Source organism: Vicia villosa, unplaced genomic scaffold, assembly GCF_029867415.1.
Source record: "Vicia villosa cultivar HV-30 ecotype Madison, WI unplaced genomic scaffold, Vvil1.0 ctg.002553F_1_1, whole genome shotgun sequence".
NCBI lineage: Eukaryota > Viridiplantae > Streptophyta > Magnoliopsida > Fabales > Fabaceae > Vicia > Vicia villosa.
Genome location: NW_026705967.1, coordinates 157,785 through 178,816, shown reverse-complemented (window position 1 = coordinate 178,816; position 21,032 = coordinate 157,785). Strand labels below are relative to the sequence as shown.

The 21,032-nt window shown below is 37.2% G+C and overlaps 1 protein-coding gene across 1 annotated transcript; it reads left to right on the top strand.

The window, feature by feature from the left end:
* Window positions 1-15,227: 15,227 nt before the first annotated feature.
* Window positions 15,228-16,340, top strand: LOC131639202 (uncharacterized). Its single transcript, XM_058909705.1, has 3 exons — window positions 15,228-15,632; window positions 15,757-16,017; window positions 16,188-16,340. The coding sequence occupies exons 1-3, from the start codon at window positions 15,228-15,230 to the stop codon at window positions 16,338-16,340; spliced, it is 819 nt and encodes a 272-aa protein (XP_058765688.1).
* Window positions 16,341-21,032: the final 4,692 nt, after the last annotated feature.

Below are 21,032 nucleotides of genomic sequence, written 5' to 3'. Positions count from 1 at the left end.
TTCTTAGCAACCGCTGGTGCAATTATAGATGTCAAGCGAGGAAAGCTTACTTTCGAAGTAGGAGAAGAGAAAATAGAATTTATTCTTTCCCAATTCCTAAAAGCACCCTCTATAATTGACACATGCTGCTCTGCCGACATAATCGAAGATTGTGTTAATGAAATAAAGTCCGAACCAAATAAGGAAACCGCGATCCTAAAAATTCCTATACCGCCAATCTTTGAAGATGACAACTGGCGTGGGGAATATCAAGATGACCACCTGAGTGAATGTTTGGCATTAACTCCTGATCCTATACCTGTTTTGTTAACTATCACCTGTTTTTGGTTTGTATGTCTAATTTAATTAGTAAGTCTTGAGAACAATAGAGCGAAAGTTTGAGGTCTTAAGACGGTCAAAGGTTAAAATCAATAGAGCGAAATTTTGAGATCTTTAACTTGATAGTAGACATAGGACATTAGTTTTAAGGATGGCGAAAGCGTATTAAAACTAATTGGGACTTATTTATTTTCAAAGATTGTTTTTACACCCGAGCGGGATGGCGAAAGCGTACGTTAGGGATATTAGCATGTTCCGAGTCAACAGAGTGAAAGTTTGAGATTAGGGGATTTAAATAGATAACAACTTCATAAAACAGGCATTTTATTAATTACGTTGTTTCCAAAAAGCTTTTCTAAAATCTAATGGGATGGCGAAAGCGTACATTAGGATTAGGATAGTAATCTAAATCAACAGAGCGAAAGTTTGAGACGAGGATTTTTAACCAATTGAATTAGTAAAGATTTTTAATTAAATTATGCAAAAGCCAATGGACCTTCGGATCACCTTAAGTTAAACAAAATACATACTGATATCTGTCTTTTATTATATTTCTTATTATTCACAATCACTCTCCCTTAGGAACAATCGAAATATTAGTAGCCTTAGCTTTACATAGTAACCTTAGATAACGGTAGATCGATTCATAGTCCCTGTGGATTCAATATCTTTTAAAACTACACGACACGACTGTGCACTTGCGGTCATCAGATTAATAGACACGTAAAGTCGCGATCAATTGTATATGAATTTCGTATAAGATAATGTGGTACTCTAATCCTCTGCATTTTCCATTTCAGGAAATATATAAAGAGTATGCACAAAATCAGCACTCAGAAGCAACTGACTCTGGAAGTTCTGCATGGCTTCATCAGAACATGCCCCTGCTAAACCACCTCCAACCACCAGAGTTCTCACCCCTCCTCCTTCACCCAAGTCTAAAGGCACTACGCCTATTATTGATTCTGTACCCCCAACTTCTGAACCTATCTTTGAAGCCACACCCCTTAACACCATCATTCCTCCTCACGCAAATATATCCACTTCTCAACCTCCTCCTCATCTCAACTACACCCTTGTAGACACTGCTGTGCTCTGCCCTTTCACACCTTCATCTCCTGGACCCTCTGATTTTGATTCTTTCACCCGCCTCATGAACAAATACCGTAAACTTAAACCAACTTCTGACCCTGTTGTTGTGGTTTTAGACTCAGATCATGAAGCTGAATCCTCTCAACCACCCTCTTCTGAAACAACATTATTTGTTCTGGATAGAGTTCCCCAAGCTTATGCTCTCTCTTATCCAGATAAGCCAATTTCTTCTCTCCATCTCCAAATACCTAACCCTCCTCCCAGAACATCACTTCCTAAACCTTCTGTTGATAGACTTTTTGAATTATTAATACTTAAGGTCAGAATAGGTTTAGATGCTCTAAAGGTTGCACATGATGCCAAACTGGATCATGTTGCTGCTGGCAAGATCAGGAGAACCGTTGGAAGGGAGATTCAATTTGACTTTCTGAATCTTCAGAAAGAGTGTCTAGCTGCTGCTCCTGGTCCTTCTGGATATCTTCTGGAGTATGATGATGGAAGATACTACCATCCCATGGCCAGCTGGAAACCTCTTGAAGAGAAGGAGTTTGTTGATGAGCTTGTAGAAGAAGAGAATCCTCTGGCAATGGTTGTATGGACGCCACATCCTTACAAGGTTCTGACTGGAGACTTTCAGTTCTTATTCAACTGGCTTAGGGAGCATCCCTCTGATAAGGCACCAAATATGGTATATCCAGAAGTTGAATATCCTCCAGAACCTGTGACTCCAACACCTCCAGAAAATCTAGCTGCAATTCTTGAAGGCTTAGAACATCCTGCTACAGAAATTCCTGTTGAGGAAAATCAAGGAGATGTTATTATGGTCGAAGCTGGTGCAAATCCTCCTGCTATGGACAACATCTTTGATGCTGCTTCTGCTGGTCCTCCCTTTATGTGCTGATAAACACTATGAAGGAGCTCCAACAGAATCAAGCTAACTTAGCTCTTCATCTGGACAAGCAAGAGGATACAAATGCTGAGTTCAGATCCTTCATGCAGGATCATAAGGAAGCTACAAGGAAGCAAGTTGAAGACACTGCTGAGATTAAGAACCTTCTAGTTGTCCTAGCTTCTAGGTTTAGCCAGTCGTAGTCTGCCTTGTGTCTTAGTGTGTTTTCTTGTTTTCTGCATCTGCTTGAATTGCATCTGTTTTTGTATCTTCTGATGTTTTATCAATGAAAAATTATCTTTTCTTTCTTCACTCTGTGTGTTTTGTTCATCTGAATCTTTATGCTTTTTGATGTTATGACAAAAAGGGGGAGAAATATGATAATTGAGTTGGTTTATAATATCAGTTTCTGGGATTAAGTCTCAACATTTCCTAACATTATTTGCAAGTTTTCTGTCTTTGATAGTTTTTGAAGGAATATGACATTCTAGAAAAGCTCAAAGTGAGAAGACAATATGGTTATCAAGCTTTCATAAAAGGATGTGCAAAAAGTATTTCAAGTTTTAAGCAAGAAACACATCATTTCAAAGTCTTGAAGAAACAATAAAGATTCAAGGATCGAGCTAAAACGGAAAAGGTACAAACAATACTCACTTTGACATATAATTGTTCACAAATATATTTTCATGCATATCATAAACATACTACAAAGTGTCATCCCTCAAAAGTTCATTTAAAACCTCTTTCAAAGTTAAAATTCAAAATAAAGGTTTTAGGAACCGGGTTGTCCCTATGGGGGAACCGGTTCCCAGCATTCTACTTTTTCAGCATTCTGTGTTTACTACTAGGAACCGGGTTGTCCCTAGGTGGGAACCGGTTCCTCAGTTCAAAATTTGAATTTTTCTGCTGTAACGTTCAGCAGGAACTGGGTTGTCCCAGGCAGGAACCGGTTCCTACTGAACCAGTGTGTTTTTCCATTGCATGATTTCATTCAAACGAATTTATCTTCTTACCACTAAATCATTGCATTGCTTCATAGAAAAATAACCATTCAAAGAGGTGTTTTACACATTATAAATACTACATCTTTCATAATCATTAATCACCTTCTTCATTTACAATTCATAACTTTCATAAATCTTCATCTTTCAATATTTCCAAGTGTTCATCAAATCCTTACTTTCAAGTGAAACTTTCTATACACATTTTCATTGAGAAATTCATTCAAAGTTTCATGCATACATTGTGAACACTTATATCCATTTTGAGAATTGTTTATTTGAAGAAGAAGATCAATCCAAAATTGATAGTGCTATACAAACTTCATCTAAATCTCTTGTAAAAATTCAAAGAAAATTATTTCCTTACTATCCAGGATTGTTGGAAGTAAGTGGTGTGTTTGAAGAGGATTGTTCTTCATCCACATTAGTGTTGATTGATCTTAAAGGTGTTAAGAACCTTTGATCACCCTATAGGTTAGATAGTAGGCATAGGCTTGTACAATAATTCTAACTATAGTGAAATCTCTTTCGTGTTTGAAAGGGGACTGGAGTACTCTCGGATTGTGAGGGGAACCAGTATATATCATTGTGTTCTTTATCTTTTTGCTTTTACCGCTTTCATCACCATTACCAAGAAAAAGATAAAAACCATCAAAAGCCTTTAAACACTTAACCAAAAATCAGTAAAGACTTTCTCATAAAACCGATTAATTTTTGAAAACCTAATTCACCCCCCCTCTTAGGCATATCTGATACTTACATTTGGCATCAGATCAAGTTATAGGTAACTTGTTCCTAAAGATCCAGAATGGCTTCCGCAAATCAAAATCCAGTTTTCAAAGATGGTGGTTCTAACAACAAGCCTCCATTGTTTTGTGGTGAATATTTTGACTTTTGGAAAATCCGAATGAAGGATCATCTAGAAGCACAAGGAGAAGAAGTATGGGAGGCTGTCCTACAAGGTCCTCATGTTCCTGTAACTGTCGTTAACGGTGTTGGATCGGATAAACCTAAAGCGTCATGGAATGATAACGATAGAAAGAGGGTTCTTGCTGACAAAAAGGCGGTCAATCTCCTTCAAGTTGCTCTTAGTATGGATGAATTTTTCCGAGTATCGGCATGTACAACATCAAAGGAAATTTGGGATACTCTTGTAGAAACTCATGAAGGTACCACTGAAGTTAAAACATCAAGATTGAATACTTTAAGCCAAGAGTACGAACTGTTTAGAATGAAGCCCGGAGAAACTATTCTCGATTTGCAAAAACGATTCGTACATTTGAAAAATCACTTGAAGGCACTTGGTAAGACTCTTACTACCGAAGAACTTAATCTTAAAGTGCTCAGATATTTGACAAGGGAGTGGCAACCAAAAGTGACGGCGATATCCGAAAAGAAGAATTTATCAAAATTTACTTCCGCAACACTATTTGGAAAACTTCAAGAATATGAGACGAAACTTGGAAGATTAGAAAAGCATGAGAACTTAGAGAAGAAATCCAAAAGCATTGCATTAAAAGTAGATTCAAAAGAAAGCAAAATGAAAGATGCATCGGATGAAGATGAAAATTTCTTGCTTCTTGTAAAAAGGTTAGGCAAATTTTTTGGTAATAAAAATAATATTGATAATACTAACTATGTCAAAAGAAAGAAATTCTCAAAGCATAAAGATAAAGAAGCATCCACTTCATCTAGACAAGAAGTTACATGCTATGAATGTGGGAAACAAGGACACATAAAGCCGGAATGTCCAAAGCTTTCGAAGAAGAATGGATTCAAAGGCAAAAAGGAGTTCAAAAATAAAAAGGCCTACATAGCATGGGAAGATAATGAAGTAAGTTCCTCATCAGACTCCGATAGTGACGAAAGTGCAAACCTAGCACTAATGGCATCACACCACTCCGACGATGAAGAAGGCGAGGTTAGTTATGATGATTCTCTTTTTGATAATGGTGCACAAGGTGCAATAGATGAATTATTAAAAGAATGCAAAATTCTCTATAAAACTATCTCATCTCAAAAGAAAATAATATCATCTTTAGAAGAGAAGGTTAAGATAATTGAAGTAGAACATAAAGATGACAAAGAAAAAATGATTAGTGTTCAAGAAGATAATGTTGCATGCAAGAATTATGAATCACTTTCCTTCCAAATTGTCCAATTAAAACGTGTTTTAGAAAGATATGAAAAAGGGCAAATTGGATTGGAAAATGTTCTTAGCACACAAAGATACTCCAATGATAAGTGCGGACTTGGTTTTTCTAAATTTGATAAACCAAGATCCAACAAGACTATCTTTGTCAAGGCTAGTAACCAACCAATTCAAGAGAAAGTGATCAAGCCTAAAGTAATGCAACATTATCCTAAAAGGAAGAACTTTGTTAAGAAGAAATCTTATCCTCCTAGATATAGAAGTAACTTTGAACCTACTTGTTTTTATTGTGGTATTATTGGTCACACACCCAATGCTTGTTATGTAAGGAATTTTAGTGTTCCTAGTGGACATTATGTATGGGTAAAGAAAGGAACTAACTATGATGGACCCAAAGCCATTTGGGTACCTAACAAAACTTAATTTGTTTTGTAGGCATGCTTGAAGACCACCTCAAACCTATGGTATCTAGATAGTGGTTGTTCAAAGCATATGACGGGTGACTTAAACCAATTTTCAGATCTAAGGTTAAAGGCCAAGGGTTTTGTCACTTATGGAGACAACAATAAGGGAAGAATTCTTGGGAAAGACAAAGTTGGTGCACCACCTTTCACATCCATTGAAGATGTTCTTTATGTTGAAGGACTAAAGCATAATCTTCTTAGCATTAGCCAACTTTGTGACAAAGGCTTCAAGATCAAATTCACTAAGGAGGAATGCTTGATCATCGATGAAGTCACCAATGAGGTAAAACTCAAAGGTACAAGAATTAATAACATCTTTATGATTTCCTTAAATGACTTATCTTTGAAAGTAAAATGTCTTTTGGTAAACAATAATAATGATTCATGGTTATGGCATAAAAGAGCAGCCCATATTCATATGGATCATTTAAATAAGTTAACCAAACATGATCTTGTTATTGGCTTACCTAAGATAAAGTTTGTCAAAGATAAATTATGTGATGCATGTCAAAAGGGAAAGCAAACCAAATCATCTTTCAAACCAAAGAATGTGGTGACTACAACAAGACCACTTCAATTGTTGCATATGGATCTATTTGGTCCATCAAGGACAAGAAGCTTCAGAGGTAATGTATACGCTTTAGTTATTGTTGATGATTATTCTAGATATTCTTGGACTTTGTTTCTTGTGCAGAAAAGTGATGCTTTTAAAGCCTTTAAGAAGTATGCAAAACAAATCCAAAATGAAAAGTCATTAAAGATTGTATCCATAAGAAGTGATCATGGTGGAGAGTTTCAAAATGCATCATTTGAAGAATTTTGTGAAGAACATGGTATCTCTCATAATTTTTCAGCACCAAGAACTCCAAAACAAAATGGAGTAGTTGAAAGGAAAAATAGGTTTCTAGTGGAACTTGCAAGAACAATGCTTAGTGATGCAAATCTTCCTAAATACTTTTGGGCGGATGCGGTTAGTACGGCATGTTATGTTGGAAATCGAGTAATCATTAGACCTATCTTAAAGAAGACTCCATATGAACTCTTCAAAGGAAGAAAGCCAAACATTGCTCACTTTCACATTTTTGGATGCAAGTGCTTTGTTCTCAACAATGACAAAGACAATCTTGGTAAGTTTGATGAGAAATCCGACGAAGGTATATTTCTTGGTTATTCTCTTTCTAGTAAAGCATATAGAATTTATAATAAAAGAACTTTAACTATTGAAGAATCCATGCATGTATCTTTTGATGAGACTAACACCTCCAAAGAGGAAATAGTTGTTTGTGATGATGATGATCCTTTAGATTTACCACCGGAAGAACTTTCAAATGATACAATTGTGAAGGCACCGAAAGAACTTTCAAATGATACAATTGTGAAGGCACCGGAAGTTCAACAAGAAAGTGTTCAACAAGAAAGTGTACAACAAGAATCAAACACCAATGATCTACCAAAAGAATGGAGAACTCATAGAGATCATCCAATTGATAAAGTTATTGGTGATATTAGCCAAGGAGTTGCAACAAGATTAAATCTCAAAGATGCTTGCTTACACATGGCTTTTGTTTCTCAAATTGAACCTTCCATATCTGATGAAGCCTTAGGAGACGATCAATGGATAAATGCAATGCAAGAAGAATTAAATCAATTCGAGAGAAATCAAGTTTGGGAACTTGTTACTAGACCAAGTAATAAACACATCATAGGTACTCGATGGGTGTTTAAGAACAAACTTGATGAGAATGGTATAATTGTTCGAAACAAAGCAAGATTGGTGGCCCAAGGTTACAATCAAGAAGAAGGAATCGACTTTGAAGAAACATTTGCTCCGGTTGCAAGGTTAGAAGCTATTCGTCTTTTACTTGCTTATGCATGTTCATTAAATTTTCAGCTTTATCAAATGGACGTCAAGAGCGCATTCTTGAATGGCTACATTAATGAAGAAGTCTATGTCAAACAACCCCCGGGATTTGAAGACTTCAAGAATCCTACAGATGTCTTTAAGTTGAGAAAGGCTTTTTATGGCTTAAAGCAAGCACCAAGAGCATGGTATGATAGACTTAGCAATTTTTTGTGTGAAAAGGGTTTTGAAAAGGGTAAGGTTGATAAAACTTTGTTCATTAAGAAAATCAAGAGTAACACTTTATTGGTTCAAGTCTATGTTGATGATATCATTTTTGGATCGACTAACAAAGAAATGTGTGAGGAATTCTCATTGATGATGCAAGGAGAATTCGAAATGTCTATGATGGGAAAGATGAACTACTTTCTTGGACTACAAATTAAGCAACTCAAGGACGGAATCTTTATCAATCAATCCAAATATTGTAAAGAATTATTGAAGAAGTTTGATATGGATAATTGTAAAGCAATGAATACTCCAATGGGCTCTGGTACATATGTTGATCAAGATGAATCCGGTACTCCAATTGATATTACTAAGTATCGAGGTATGATTGGTTCCTTATTGTATTTGACGGCAAGCCGTCCTGACATAATGTTTAGTGTTTGTCTTTGTGCTCGCTTTCAAGCAAATCCAAAGGAATCACATCTTATGGCGGTTAAAAGGATCATGAAGTATCTCAAAGGAACGACCAACGTTGGCTTATGGTATCCTAAAGGTAGTGTTTGTAATTTAATTGGTTATTCTGACGCGGATTATGCAGGATGTAAAACTGATCGTAAAAGCACAAGTGGCACTTGTCACATTCTTGGAAATGCATTAGTATCATGGGCTTGTAAAAAGCAAGCATGTGTTGCTCTTAGCACGGCCGAAGCAGAATACATAGCAGCAGGAAGTTGTTGTGCACAAATTCTTTGGCTTAAGCAACAACTTCGTGACTACGGACTTGATCTCGGATGCATTCCTCTTCGATGCGACAATACAAGTGCTATAAATATCACAAAGAATCCGGTCATGCATTCAAGAACCAAACACATAGACATTCGACATCATTTTCTTCGCGATCATGTGCTTAAAGGAGATGTTGAAGTCACTTTTGTAGATACTCATAATCAACTTGCGGATATCTTCACCAAGCCTCTCCCAAAAGAATCGTTTTACAAAATTCGACGAGAGCTTGGAATTTTAGATGAAGGTGATGTTTAAATTCGTTCGTCATTATCATAAATCAAAGGTACACATTTCTAACATTTTATGGGTTAAAAAGTGCTTTATAAATGTTCATATATTATGACTTGGTATTTATGTATGATATGTATGCTTTATATTTCATAAAATTAAAGTTTTTGGACTTTTTCAGTCCAGGAACCGGTTCCCATGTGGGACGAACCGGTTCCCCATAGTAATTTCCAGAAGCGTTGTTTTTATGTGCTTCAGGAACCGGTTCCCATGTAGGGACGAACCGGTTCCCACGACCTTTTTCCAGATTTTCTTTTCCTTTATTTGGCTGTAACGTAAACTTTTACTTGTTTATTATTTTTTTTTTTAAGTTTTATTATATATCTCTTAAAAGATTTTTATCTCTTAAATATACACATTCACTCATTCACAACCACACATTCACTCTCATTTACTCACATTCACTCTCATTCAACATTCATCTTCATCTTCTCCAAACCTTCCACCACCATTGTCAAACCAAATTAAAACCCCATTATCTCACCATAACTCTCAAAATTAAATTACCCACTACCTCTAAACACTATATAATCCTCCACTCTTTCACACATTTCACTCAAATCATCTTCCACTCTCCAAATCCAAAAATCCCATATCAAACGCTAAACTCCTTTCAACCATGGCACCCAAAGTTTCAAGAAGTGCAAAGGGAAAGAATAAAATTGGAGAGACAAGTGAAGATCCTCAAGAGTTCCAACCAACTGTTAAGAGTCGGAGACTCACATTCAACATTCATAGTCGGAAACTCCTTCCGGCTAAGTACGGTAAACTTCATGATTTCTCAACTCATAGCTTTAATTTAAATGCTAGGTTAGCTAATGCCGATGTTGCAAATTTTGTGAGTGATCATGGAGACTATTACCCGGATTTGGTTAGAGAATTCTATCATAACCTTAAGATAGTGACCAATGATTTTGATGAGTTCACTTTGGTATCCGAAGTTTCAAGAAAAGAGATTTGCTTAGATGTTGAGGATTTTGGGAAACTATTAGGAATTCCATATGAGGGTTTAGTGCTCCTTCAAGGTAACATTCCGGAGGATTGGCAACCCTATAGTAAGATTGATGTCTTTGTGGATATGTGCCGACCAACTCAACGCGACACAGTTCGCCAACAGCTTCCTACCAAGTTTAACATGTTCGGTTCAAGCTTATCGGTGAGTGATAGGATGCTCCATCTTATCATTGCTTATGTTTTATTTCCAAAGAATTCTAACCATTCCAGGGTCAATGAGTTTGAGTTGATGGTCTTGCTTGCTCTAAGACGTGGCATTGAAGTCAATTGGGCTCTTTCAATTATGCGCCACATGCAGCTTATGGCTTCCCTTAAAGGAGGCTTACCTTATGCAAGGGCCATTTCTCATATTGTTCGGAATGCCGGTGTTCTCCTCCAAAGGGAACCGAAGAAAAATATGGATGAACAAGAGTGTGCTGTCACCACCGCTACCGCTCTTAAAAATACAGGAATTGTTACGGATCGTGAAGGTAGATTTTTCTACAAAGTTGACTTTGAACCAGCCGTGCCACAAATCCCTCAACCTCCCGAAGGTGGATACACAATGGAGATGATGTTTGACAAGCTTTGCTCCATTCAAACATCTATTGATAACAACAAGCGGGAGAACAACTATGAGCATAACCTTATGAGAAGACAGATGTGGGAAATTCAACGGACTCAAAGGCGGATCTTGGCTCATTATGAGGGAGAGGAAGGAAGTGAAGAAGAAGATGAAAAAGATGATGATGATGAAGAGCAAATGGATGAAAGTGATTAAATTATGTGCTCTTTATTATTATGTTCTATTTTATTGTTGGTTTTTATTTATGTTTTTAGACATTGTTCCCTTTATGTTTCGTGATGTTTAGGATTATTTATGTTTATGTTGTAATCGTAAAAAACTACGTTTCGTATCGTTTAATCGTGTGTTATGTTTGTAGTATTTCAAATTGTGTTATATTTGTGGTATTTCACATTGTGTTATGTTTATATTTCATATCAATTTTATCTTTTTCCCCATCCTTTTTGATAATAACAAAGGGGGAGAAGAATATGCATGTGTTTTGTTGTTGTTTTGTTTCAAAGAAAAAAAAATGCAGGCCATTGTTAACATTAACAAATGAAACTCATCACCATAAATCAAAGAAGGAATCATGGATTTAGGGGGAGTCTCTAACATAAGGGGAGTCTTGCATTGTTCAACATAATTTCAAAAGCACAAAACAACTTTTTCAAAACATTTTCAAGACTTGGTTGTCATCATCAAAAAGGGGGAGAATGTAAATGCAAGCTTCTCAAGCATAGTTTGTTTTGATGAAGACAATATGGACATCAAGCTTTCATAAAAGGATGTGCAAAAAGTATTTCAAGTTTTAAGCAAGAAACACATCATTTCAAATTCTTGAAGAAACAATAAAGATTCAAGGATCGAGCTAAAACGGCAAAGGTACAAACAATACTCACTTTGACATATAATTGTTCACAAATATATTTTCATGCATATCATAAACATACTACAAAGTGTCATCCCTCAAAAGTTCATTTAAAACCTCTTTCAAAGTTAAAATTCAAAATAAAGGTTTTAGGAACCGGGTTGTCCCTATGGGGGAACCGGTTCCCAGCATTCTACTTTTTCAGCATTCTGTGTTTTACTACTAGGAACCGGGTTGTCCCTAGGTGGGAACCGGTTCCTCAGTTCAAAATTTGAATTTTTCTGCTGTAACGTTCAGCAGGAACCGGGTTGTCCCAGGCAGGAACCGGTTCCTACTGAACCAGTGTGTTTTTCCATTGCATGATTTCATTCAAACGAATTTATCTTCTTACCACTAAATCATTGCATTGCTTCATGGAAAAATAACCATTCAAAGCGGTGTTTTACACATTATAAATACTACATCTTTCATAATCATTAATCACCTTCTTCATTTACAATTCATAACTTTCATAAATCTTCATCTTTCAATATTTCCAAGTGTTCATCAAATCCTTACTTTCAAGTGAAACTTTCTATACACATTTTCATTGAGAAATTCATTCAAAGTTTCATGCATACATTGTGAACACTTATATCCATTTTGAGAATTGTTTATTTGAAGAAGAAGATCAATCCAAAATTGATAGTGCTATACAAACTTCATCTAAATCTCTTGTAAAAATTCAAAGAAAATTATTTCCTTACTATCCAGGATTGTTGGAAGTAAGTGGTGTGTTTGAAGAGGATTGTTCTTCATCCACATTAGTGTTGATTGATCTTAAAGGTGTGAAGAACCTTTGATCACCCTATAGGTTAGATAGTAGGCATAGGCTTGTACAATAATTCTAACTATAGTGAAATCTCTTTCGTGTTTGAAAGGGGACTAGAGTACTCTCGGATTGTGAGGGGAACCAGTATATATCGTTGTGTTCTTTATCTTTTTGCTTTTACCGCTTTCATCACCATTACCAAGAAAAAGATAAAAACCATCAAAAGCCTTCAAACACTTAACCAAAAATCAGTAAAGACTTTCTCATAAAACCGATTAATGTTTGAAAACCTAATTCACCCCCCCCTCTTAGGCATATCTGATACTTACAAGATTGACGAAGATGGTTCTGAAGAAGGTCAGATTCAAGTGAAGGTTCCTTGGCCGGTTGAAGAAGACGAATGTGTGGGGAATCTTTTAGTCCGATGGACAAAAGGAAGAGTGTTGCAGAAAGGTGTGATGGAGACAAGTCTAGATTGATGGTCAACATTGTTGATGCAGTGTCATTTGATGAGGCATTAACAGCTGCAAAGGGGATAGCGTGTCGTGTTGAAAGTAACGTGGCAAATCAGGAATATAGTCTCAACGTGTCTTGTTCTGATGGAACTAATGTCATCTGTACCTTTGGTTCTATTCCTAATTTAGTGGGACCCATTTTATTGAGGAGATTTTCTAGCTCTAATAAATTGAAATTTAAAAATCTTGCTGAAACGAGTGGGCTCTTTAAATAAAGAATGGGAAGGCCCACTAAGAAAAGTCGCAAGCCCAAACTTAAAAGGCCTTTTACAGTGGATCCATGTATTTCTGATCTCATTTCCTCTTTGCCAAACTCTTTTATTTTTCTTCTGCTCGACAAGGTGCAGGGTCTGGGAACTCGGTTTCGGTGGTTTACGGAGAACAATTGGAAGAATCAGGTATTATTAGGAGTAATATGAGGACTAGGGATAGTCTTGATTCCAAAATTGGTAAAACATTATAGAAGATGATTTCTGATTTTAGGGTGGTGAGAGTGGATCTTAAGAAAGATTACCTTATCAAAATTGATGAGATGGAAAAAGAAGTTAAAAACAAAAACTTGGGTGGGAAGGAGATTAACAAATTGGTTCAATGATTGTGGGCTCTCTTAATATCAGAGGGGGAGGTAGTAATATAAAGAGAAGCAGGATCAGTCATACCATTTGTAAAGGTAATGCAGATTTATTTCTTATACAGGAAACAAAATTAAAATCAATTTCAGATGTTGTTGCTAGAAGTTTTTGGAGGAATGAAGATGTTAATTTTTCCTATTCGGTTTCCAATGGTTTATCTGGTGGTCTTATAATTTTGTGGAAAGTGAGTAGTGTTCAGGTTTTGTGTAGCTTCACGGGTGATGGTTATTTAGGTGTTAAAGTTATTTGGAAGAATGAAGTTTTTATATTGTTAATGTGTATTCTTCTTGCTCTATCGTTGAGAAGCGTTTGTTGTGGGAGACCTTGTTAACCTTGAAATCAAAGTATAGGGATGGGGAGTGGGTGATAGGAGGAGATTTCAATGCTGTGAAAAATACTAGAGAACGAAAAGGGTGTTCGGTGCTTTATAGAAGAGGTGAATGGAGGGAGTTTGCGGAGTTCATTGAATCGAGCAATTTGGTTGATATTCCTTACAAAGGGAAGAAGTTTTCTTGGTTTAGTGGGGATGGGAAGGCGAGGAGTAGAATTGATCGCTTTCTATTGGCGGATAACATCGTTATCAATTGGAGAGTAGTAGGTTATTTTGTTGGGGATCGTGATATTTCAGATCATTTCCCAATTTGGTTGATTATTGACAAATTGAATTGGGGTCCAAAACCTTTCAAATTTAATAATGAATGGTTTAAAAATAGGGACTTTATTCCGTTTATGGAAAAGGAGTGGCAAGCTTTATCGATGGAAGGTAGGAGCGATTTTGTTCTTAAAGAGAAATTGCGGCTTCTTAAAGAAAGGTCAAGGTGGTGGAATTTGAATACTTTTGGAAAATTCGACTTGGTGATAGAAGAGGAAGTGCGGAAGATGAATGAAGGTGACGAGATGGTGGATGATGTTGATGATACGGAGGAAGACATTAACTTTGAAAGTAAAAGAAGGGCTAATAACGATTTTTGGATGAACCTTAAGATTAAGGAGAACATGTTAATTCAAAAGGCGAGATTGAAGTAGTTGAATGATGGGGATTCTAATAGTAAGTATTTTCATATGGTTATGAAAGCAAGGAGGAGTCGTAATCAGATTGGTTCTATTTTAATGGGTAGAGGGGTGATAGATTCGGTAATGGAAGTGAAGAAGGAAGTTAAACATCATTTTGAGAAGAAATTTACCGAGTTGGAAAAAGATAGACCACTGTGATAGCTCTTTTCATGAGGCCCATTTTTCGGAGTTTGAGATTAAAGAAGCGGTTTGGAATTGTGAGGGAACGAAGAGTCCGGGGCCCGACGGGTATTCTTGTATGTTCATCAAGAAGTGTTGGGACATCTTAAAACTTAATTTTTTTTCAAATGTTTCAAGGGCTTGTGAGGCCATCTTATCCAAGGCAATCACTTCTTCTTTTTTGACTTTGATTACTAAATCATCTAATCCTTTGGGTTTAGATGATTATAGGCCGTTTTGTCTAGTGGGTTGTGTGTATAAAGCCATCTCTAAAATTTTGGCTTCGAGGTTAAAAAAGTGCTGGATTCGGTTGTTTCCGATTGTCGAAGCGCTTTTATTCGGGGTAGGAAATTGTGGGATGGATTTTTGGTGGCAAATGAAGTTGTTGATTTGGCGTTAAAAGAGGGGAAAAGTTGTTTACTTTTCAAGGTGGGTTTTGTGAAAGCCTATGATAACATTAATTAGGATTTTCTTAGATGCATGATGAGAAAGATGTGTTTTGGTGTCACTTGGATGAAGTGGATGGAGGCAATGATATTTTCAAGCAAAATGTCGGTGTTGGTCAATGGTAGTCCTTCGAAGGAATTTGTGATGGCGAAAGGTTTAAGACAAGGGGACCCTTTATCGCTGTTTCTTTTTGTGCTAGTTGCGGAGGGTTTGAAGGGTTTGGTTAGTAAGGTCGTGGACAATGGCGAGTATGTAGGTTTTAATATTAATAAAGCTTGTTGTGTAGATATTCTAAAATTTGCGGATGACACTTTAATGGTGGGAGTGGGAAGTTGGAAGCAAGTTTGGACGATCAAAGCTATTTTAAGGGGTTTTGAGATAGTATCGGGGCTTGGGATTAATTATCACAAGAGTAAGCTTATTGACATCAATGTTAGTGACAACTTCTTGGACATTGCTTCTAATTTTTATCTTGTAGAAGAGAGGAAAAAGATTTCATTTTCCTTGGTATTCCTATTGGATTTAATCCTAGAAGAATATTAACTTGGAATTTGATTTTGAATAAGATTAAGTCTCGGCTTATGGATTGGTGCTTTGTAGTCTTTCGATCTTTATGCTTTCTTTTTACAAGGCTCCCGTGAAAGTTTTAAATGAAATTACAAGGTTGCAAAGTAACTTTCTTTGGGGAGAAACGGTGGAAGGTACGAAAATTCATCGGGCAAGTTGGATGAATGTTTGTCTTCCTATCGAGAAGGGTGGTCTTGGGTTGAGAAGAATCCGCGATTTTAATTTTTCTCTTCTTCACAAATGGAGATGGAGAATTTTAGGAGGTTTAGAAGCTTTATGGTACAATGTTTTGAAAGCTAGATACGACGATATTAATTTACATGTGGTTTCCTCCTTTGGGAATAATTGCAAGAAAATTTATAAATCTTCTTGGTGGATGGACATTATTTATTTGGAGAGTAGTTATAAGGAGAACCTTTTTGTCAACAATTGTAGATTTCATATTCGTAACGGTTTCAACACTTGTTTTTGGCATTCTATTTTGTTAGATGATAGGTGTTTAATGGACTTATTTCCGGATGCATTTTTATTGTTGGATTGAAGTGTGTGGCGGTGGAGGGAATGGGCGAATGGGTCAACAAATTTTGGGAGTGGGATGAGTTCGGCATCCCAAACGGTAACAGCCTGGCAGCTGCTACTGCAGTGTAGCGTCTCAGGCTGCATTTGCGGCATGTTCAGCCCGTTTCCATGGGCAGCAAAATTGTCATTTGGTCGACGGAAGCCGACAATGCTTTTTCCGTAAGGAGTTGTTATGCGCTTTCAAATGTTTATCATGTGCCTTTTGGACCGGAGAATGAGTTTGAAAAAGTGCTGCTTTTAATTTGGAAATTGGAAGTTCCTCACAAGATTAAGTCTTTTGGGTGGAGATGTTTCATCAATAGAATGCCAACAAAGGATCTTCTCACTCTTAGAGGTATTTCTTTCCCTTCTTATATCGATTTTATGTTTTGCAGTTTGGTTATGGAATCCTTGAATCACATTTTATTCTTTTGTGGAGTTTCCGCTATTATTTGGAAGGAGGTGGCTAGTTGGATTGGTTTTATTGACTATGAGTCCGATTGTATTATGAGTTGGATTTTGGGATGGAATCGGTTTTGCAAATTCAACAAGGTGACATCCGGTAGGGAAGGGAGTATTTGGTTGGCAACTTGTTGGACAATTTGGAAGCTTAGGAACAGTATCATCTTTCGGAATGATTCTTGGAATGTCTTAGATACCATTTGGAGCATTAAGACGCTTGTTTGGCGTTGGTCGTTCATAGGAAAAATTACCCATACCGATTAAAACTTCTATAAATTTAGCAAATTCCCTTTGTATTATTTATCTTAGGTTGTATTTGGAGAGTACTTTTTCTTTTGTTCGAGTTTTGGCTCGTTCTTTTGTAATCTTGTTAGAACTTTTGGTTCTTCTTTGTTAATATATCTTGATTACAAAAAAAAAAAAAAGTATACTTAACTACTTTTAATTACTATGGCTCACGCTACCGTAGGTCTCTCACGTGAGAGACATTGTTATTTCGACGAATTTTTGTTAATTTTTTTTCAAAATATGTAGCGGGAGTTATTAATTTCAGAAAAATAAAAAATTTCGCAAAATAATAATAAATAGTACATTTTTTTATAAATAGTAAAAATAATTAGCAGAGTTTTTTTATGTGGGCTCACTACAAGAAAACATCAAAGTTGCAGCGTGGGTATACTGGGTGTTACTCATCCCGCAAAATAACGTATTTGTTGGGTGTTATTCACCCCGCAACGCAAAACTTTTTTTGAAAAAATTATATTGTTTTTCATCTTGCAACTGATGGTGGAAAATTTAACAATTTTAAAAAGTAAGTTGCGGGATGAAAAATACGCCGCAACGTTTTTAAGAAAAATGAGGGAAAAATTAAAAGACTCAATTAATGAGGCGTCACTGGGACATGTGACCATTCTGATTTGTTCAGATGTTGCTAGGTGAAAGTATGTTATATATATGTTTGCATGCATTCATAAGCATTGAAGAGGGCTGAATCCTAGATGATGAGAGGATTCAGTGAATGGCAGAATTCCCATTGTGTGGAATTTGTGCTGGCAGGGCCGTATCTGGATGATGATAGATCGGTCGGTGGGTGATTCCCATTGATGATGATTGGTACCACATGCATAGAGTCAGTTGCATTCATTTACATGGATTTGATAACATGGCTATATGTATACTCTTGTATTGTTTTGATGATATGTGTGTATGTTGATGGACGATCTGGATATAGATGAGTTGGGTGAATAATATAACTGTTGATGTACTGTTATTTATAATGCAATAATATTTGTTAATTGCGAATGAGACTCACCCTTACACTATATTTTTCAGATTGAGGATAGCGGCTTCGACTCGGTGAGGATTAGCTCATGAGTCAATGTGTCTGTTAGCGTCGGGTCATGCTCTGATAGGTGTAACACTGGGGAACGCTGTTTTTAAGTTTATGACATTAATTCTGTTTTGTTTAATTTATTTTGAGGATTGGAAGCATTAATGATGTGATGCTAGTCGATGATTATTCCGCTGTGTAAACATGAGTTATTTGATTTATGAGTTATGTTAAGACGTTTACCTTCAGTGAATGCATGACTATGACAGATGTTGTTTATTTTATTATTAATTGTGACGCCCTTGTGCATGTAACTCTGATTTAATTGTTTAATTGCCGCGGGGTTTAGAAGGGTGTTACAATAGTGGTATTAGAGCATAGTCGGTCGTTGTGACCAGAGTCTTAGCGTCAGTCTTTCTGTGTATGCGACTAATACGAGTTATTTGTCGATACTTTTGTTTCTGACTGAATTGTTTGTGATTAAGCAGAGCAATGGCTGGAAGAGATGGAAGAAATGATGATGCTATTGCTGAAGCTCTGGGCATGATTGCTGGTGTGCTTGGAGGGGGAGCTGTAGGAGCAGGGATTGGTGCTGATAGGCAATTGGGGAATTTTCAGAGGAACAATCCTCCATTGTTCAAGGGCACGCATGATCCTGAGGGTGCTCAGAAATGGCTCAAAGAGATCGAGCGGATTTTCAGAGTCATTGATTATGCTGAGAACCTCAAGGTGAGGTATGGCACTCACATGTTATCTGAAGAGGCTGATGACTGGTGGTTAGCAACCAGAGCTGAACTGGATGCTGATGGTGTAGAAGTTACTTGGGCTATATTCAAGAGGGAATTTCTGAGGAGGTATTTTCCTGAAGATGTCAGGGGCAGAAAAGAGATTGAATTTCTGGAGCTGGTCCAAGGTAACATGACGGTACCAGAGTATGCTGCAAAGTTTGCGGAGCTGGCAAAGTATTATGTACACTACAACAATGATGAAGCCAGTGAGTTCTCAAAATGTGTCAAGTTTGAGAATGGTCTTCGTGATGAGATCAAGCAGGGTATTAGGTACCAGAGGATTCGGAGGTTTGTTGACTTAGTGGATTGTAGCAGGATTTTTGAGGAGGATAATATCAAGCTGAAGTCATCTCACTCTCGCGAGTTAGTTGACAGAAAGGGGAAGAAGCTTATGGATAGAGGTAAACCATATGGTAGAGGTAAGTCTACTGATTGGAAGAAACCCAGTGGGGGAGATTCTAGTGCTCGTATCAGATGTTACAATTGTGGTGAGGCGGGACATCGTCGGAACGAGTGTAAGAATGATCAGAAGAAATGTTACAAGTGTGACCAGGTGGGTCATATTGCTGCTGATTGTAAGAGGAAGAGTGTGACTTGTTACAACTGTGGTGAAGAGGGTCACATTAGTCCGAATTGTTCCAAGCCAAAGAAGAACCAATCGGGAGGAAAGGTTTTTGCTTTGACCGGGTCAGAGACTACTCCAGAAGACAGACTGATTAAAGGTACGTGTTACATTCATGGCACACCTTTAGTTGCGATTATTGATACTGGAGCAACTCATTATTTTATTTCTTTGGATTGTGCTATGAGGTTGAATCTTGAAATATCTGATATAAATGGAAGTATGGTTATTGACACTCCTGCGTCGGGTTCAGTAACTACTTCGTCCGCATGCTTGAATTGTCCTGTTGACATTTTTGGCAGAGAATTCGGGATGGACTTAGTGTGCCTTCCGTTGAAACAACTCGATGTAATCCTGGGAATGAACTGGTTGGAGTTCAACCGTGTTCATATTAACTGTTTTGCGAAGACGGTAATTTTTCCCGAAGAGGTTAGCACTGATAATCTGGAAATGACAGCTAGACAGGTGAATGAGGCTATCGAGGATGGTACAACAGTGTTTATGTTGTTCGCATTGATGAATGTGAAAGAAAAAGTGGCGAGTAACGAGTTACCTGTGGTGTGTGAATTTCGAGAAGTTTTTCCAGAAGATGTGAACGAATTACCACCGGAAAGAGAAGTGGAGTTTTCTATTGATTTAATTCCGGGAACTAGTCCAGTGTCGATGGCACCATATCGTATGTCGCCGTCTGAGTTAGCCGAACTGAAGAAGCAGTTAGAAGAATTGCTGGAGAAGAAATTCATTCGTCCTAGTGTTTCTCCGTGGGGTGCGCCTGTGTTACTAGTGAAGAAGAAAGAGGGTTCGATGAGGCTGTGTGTAGATTACAGACAATTGAACAAGGTTACTATCAAGAATCGGTATCCTTTGCCGAGGATTAATGATTTGATGGATCAGTTGGTTGGAGCGCGTGTGTTTAGCAAAATTGATCTGAGGTCTGGGTATCATCAGATACGTGTGAAAGATGACGATATTCAGAAGACTGCTTTTAGAACAAGGTATGGACATTATGAGTATTCTGTAATGCCGTTTGGAGTTACTAATTCACCTGGTGTTTTTATGGAGTATATGAACATGATCTTCCATCCTTATCTCGATAAGTTCGTGGTGGTGTTTATAGATGACATCCTAATATACTCCAAGGACAAGAGCATGCCGAACATCTCAGAACGGTATTGGAACTGTTAAAAGAGAAGCAACTTTTTGCCAAACTGTCGAAGTGTGAATTCTGGTTAGGGGAAGTCAGTTTTCTTGGGCATGTGATTTCTAAGAATGGTATTGCTGTTGATCCTACAAAGATAGAAGTTGTGTCTCAGTGGGAAGCTCTGAAGACAGTGTCGGAGATTCGTAGCTTTCTTGGTCTTGCAGGTTACTACAGAAATTTTATTGAAGGATTTTCAAAGTTAGCTTTGCCGTTAACTAAACTAACCAGGAAAGGACAAGCTTTTATTTGGGATGCAAAGTGTGAAGAAGGATTCCAAGAGCTGAAGAGGAGGTTGACTAGTGCTCCTATCTTGATTTTGCCGAATCCGACAGAATCATTCGTGGTTTATTGTGATGCATCACTGATGGGTTTAGGTGGC

What these genes read in the sequence shown, in the direction of transcription:
- LOC131639202 (XM_058909705.1), top strand. Translation starts at nt 15,228, where the DNA reads ATGTCGGTGTTGGTCAATGGTAGTCCTTCGAAGGAATTTGTGATGGCG. An exon ending in AAAAGATTTCATTTTCCTTG is followed by an intron (nt 15,633 to 15,756) that starts GTATTCCTATTG and finishes TCTTTTTACAAG; the next exon opens with GCTCCCGTGAAAGTTTTAAA. An exon ending in ACGATATTAATTTACATGTG is followed by an intron (nt 16,018 to 16,187) that starts GTTTCCTCCTTT and finishes GTTAGATGATAG; the next exon opens with GTGTTTAATGGACTTATTTC.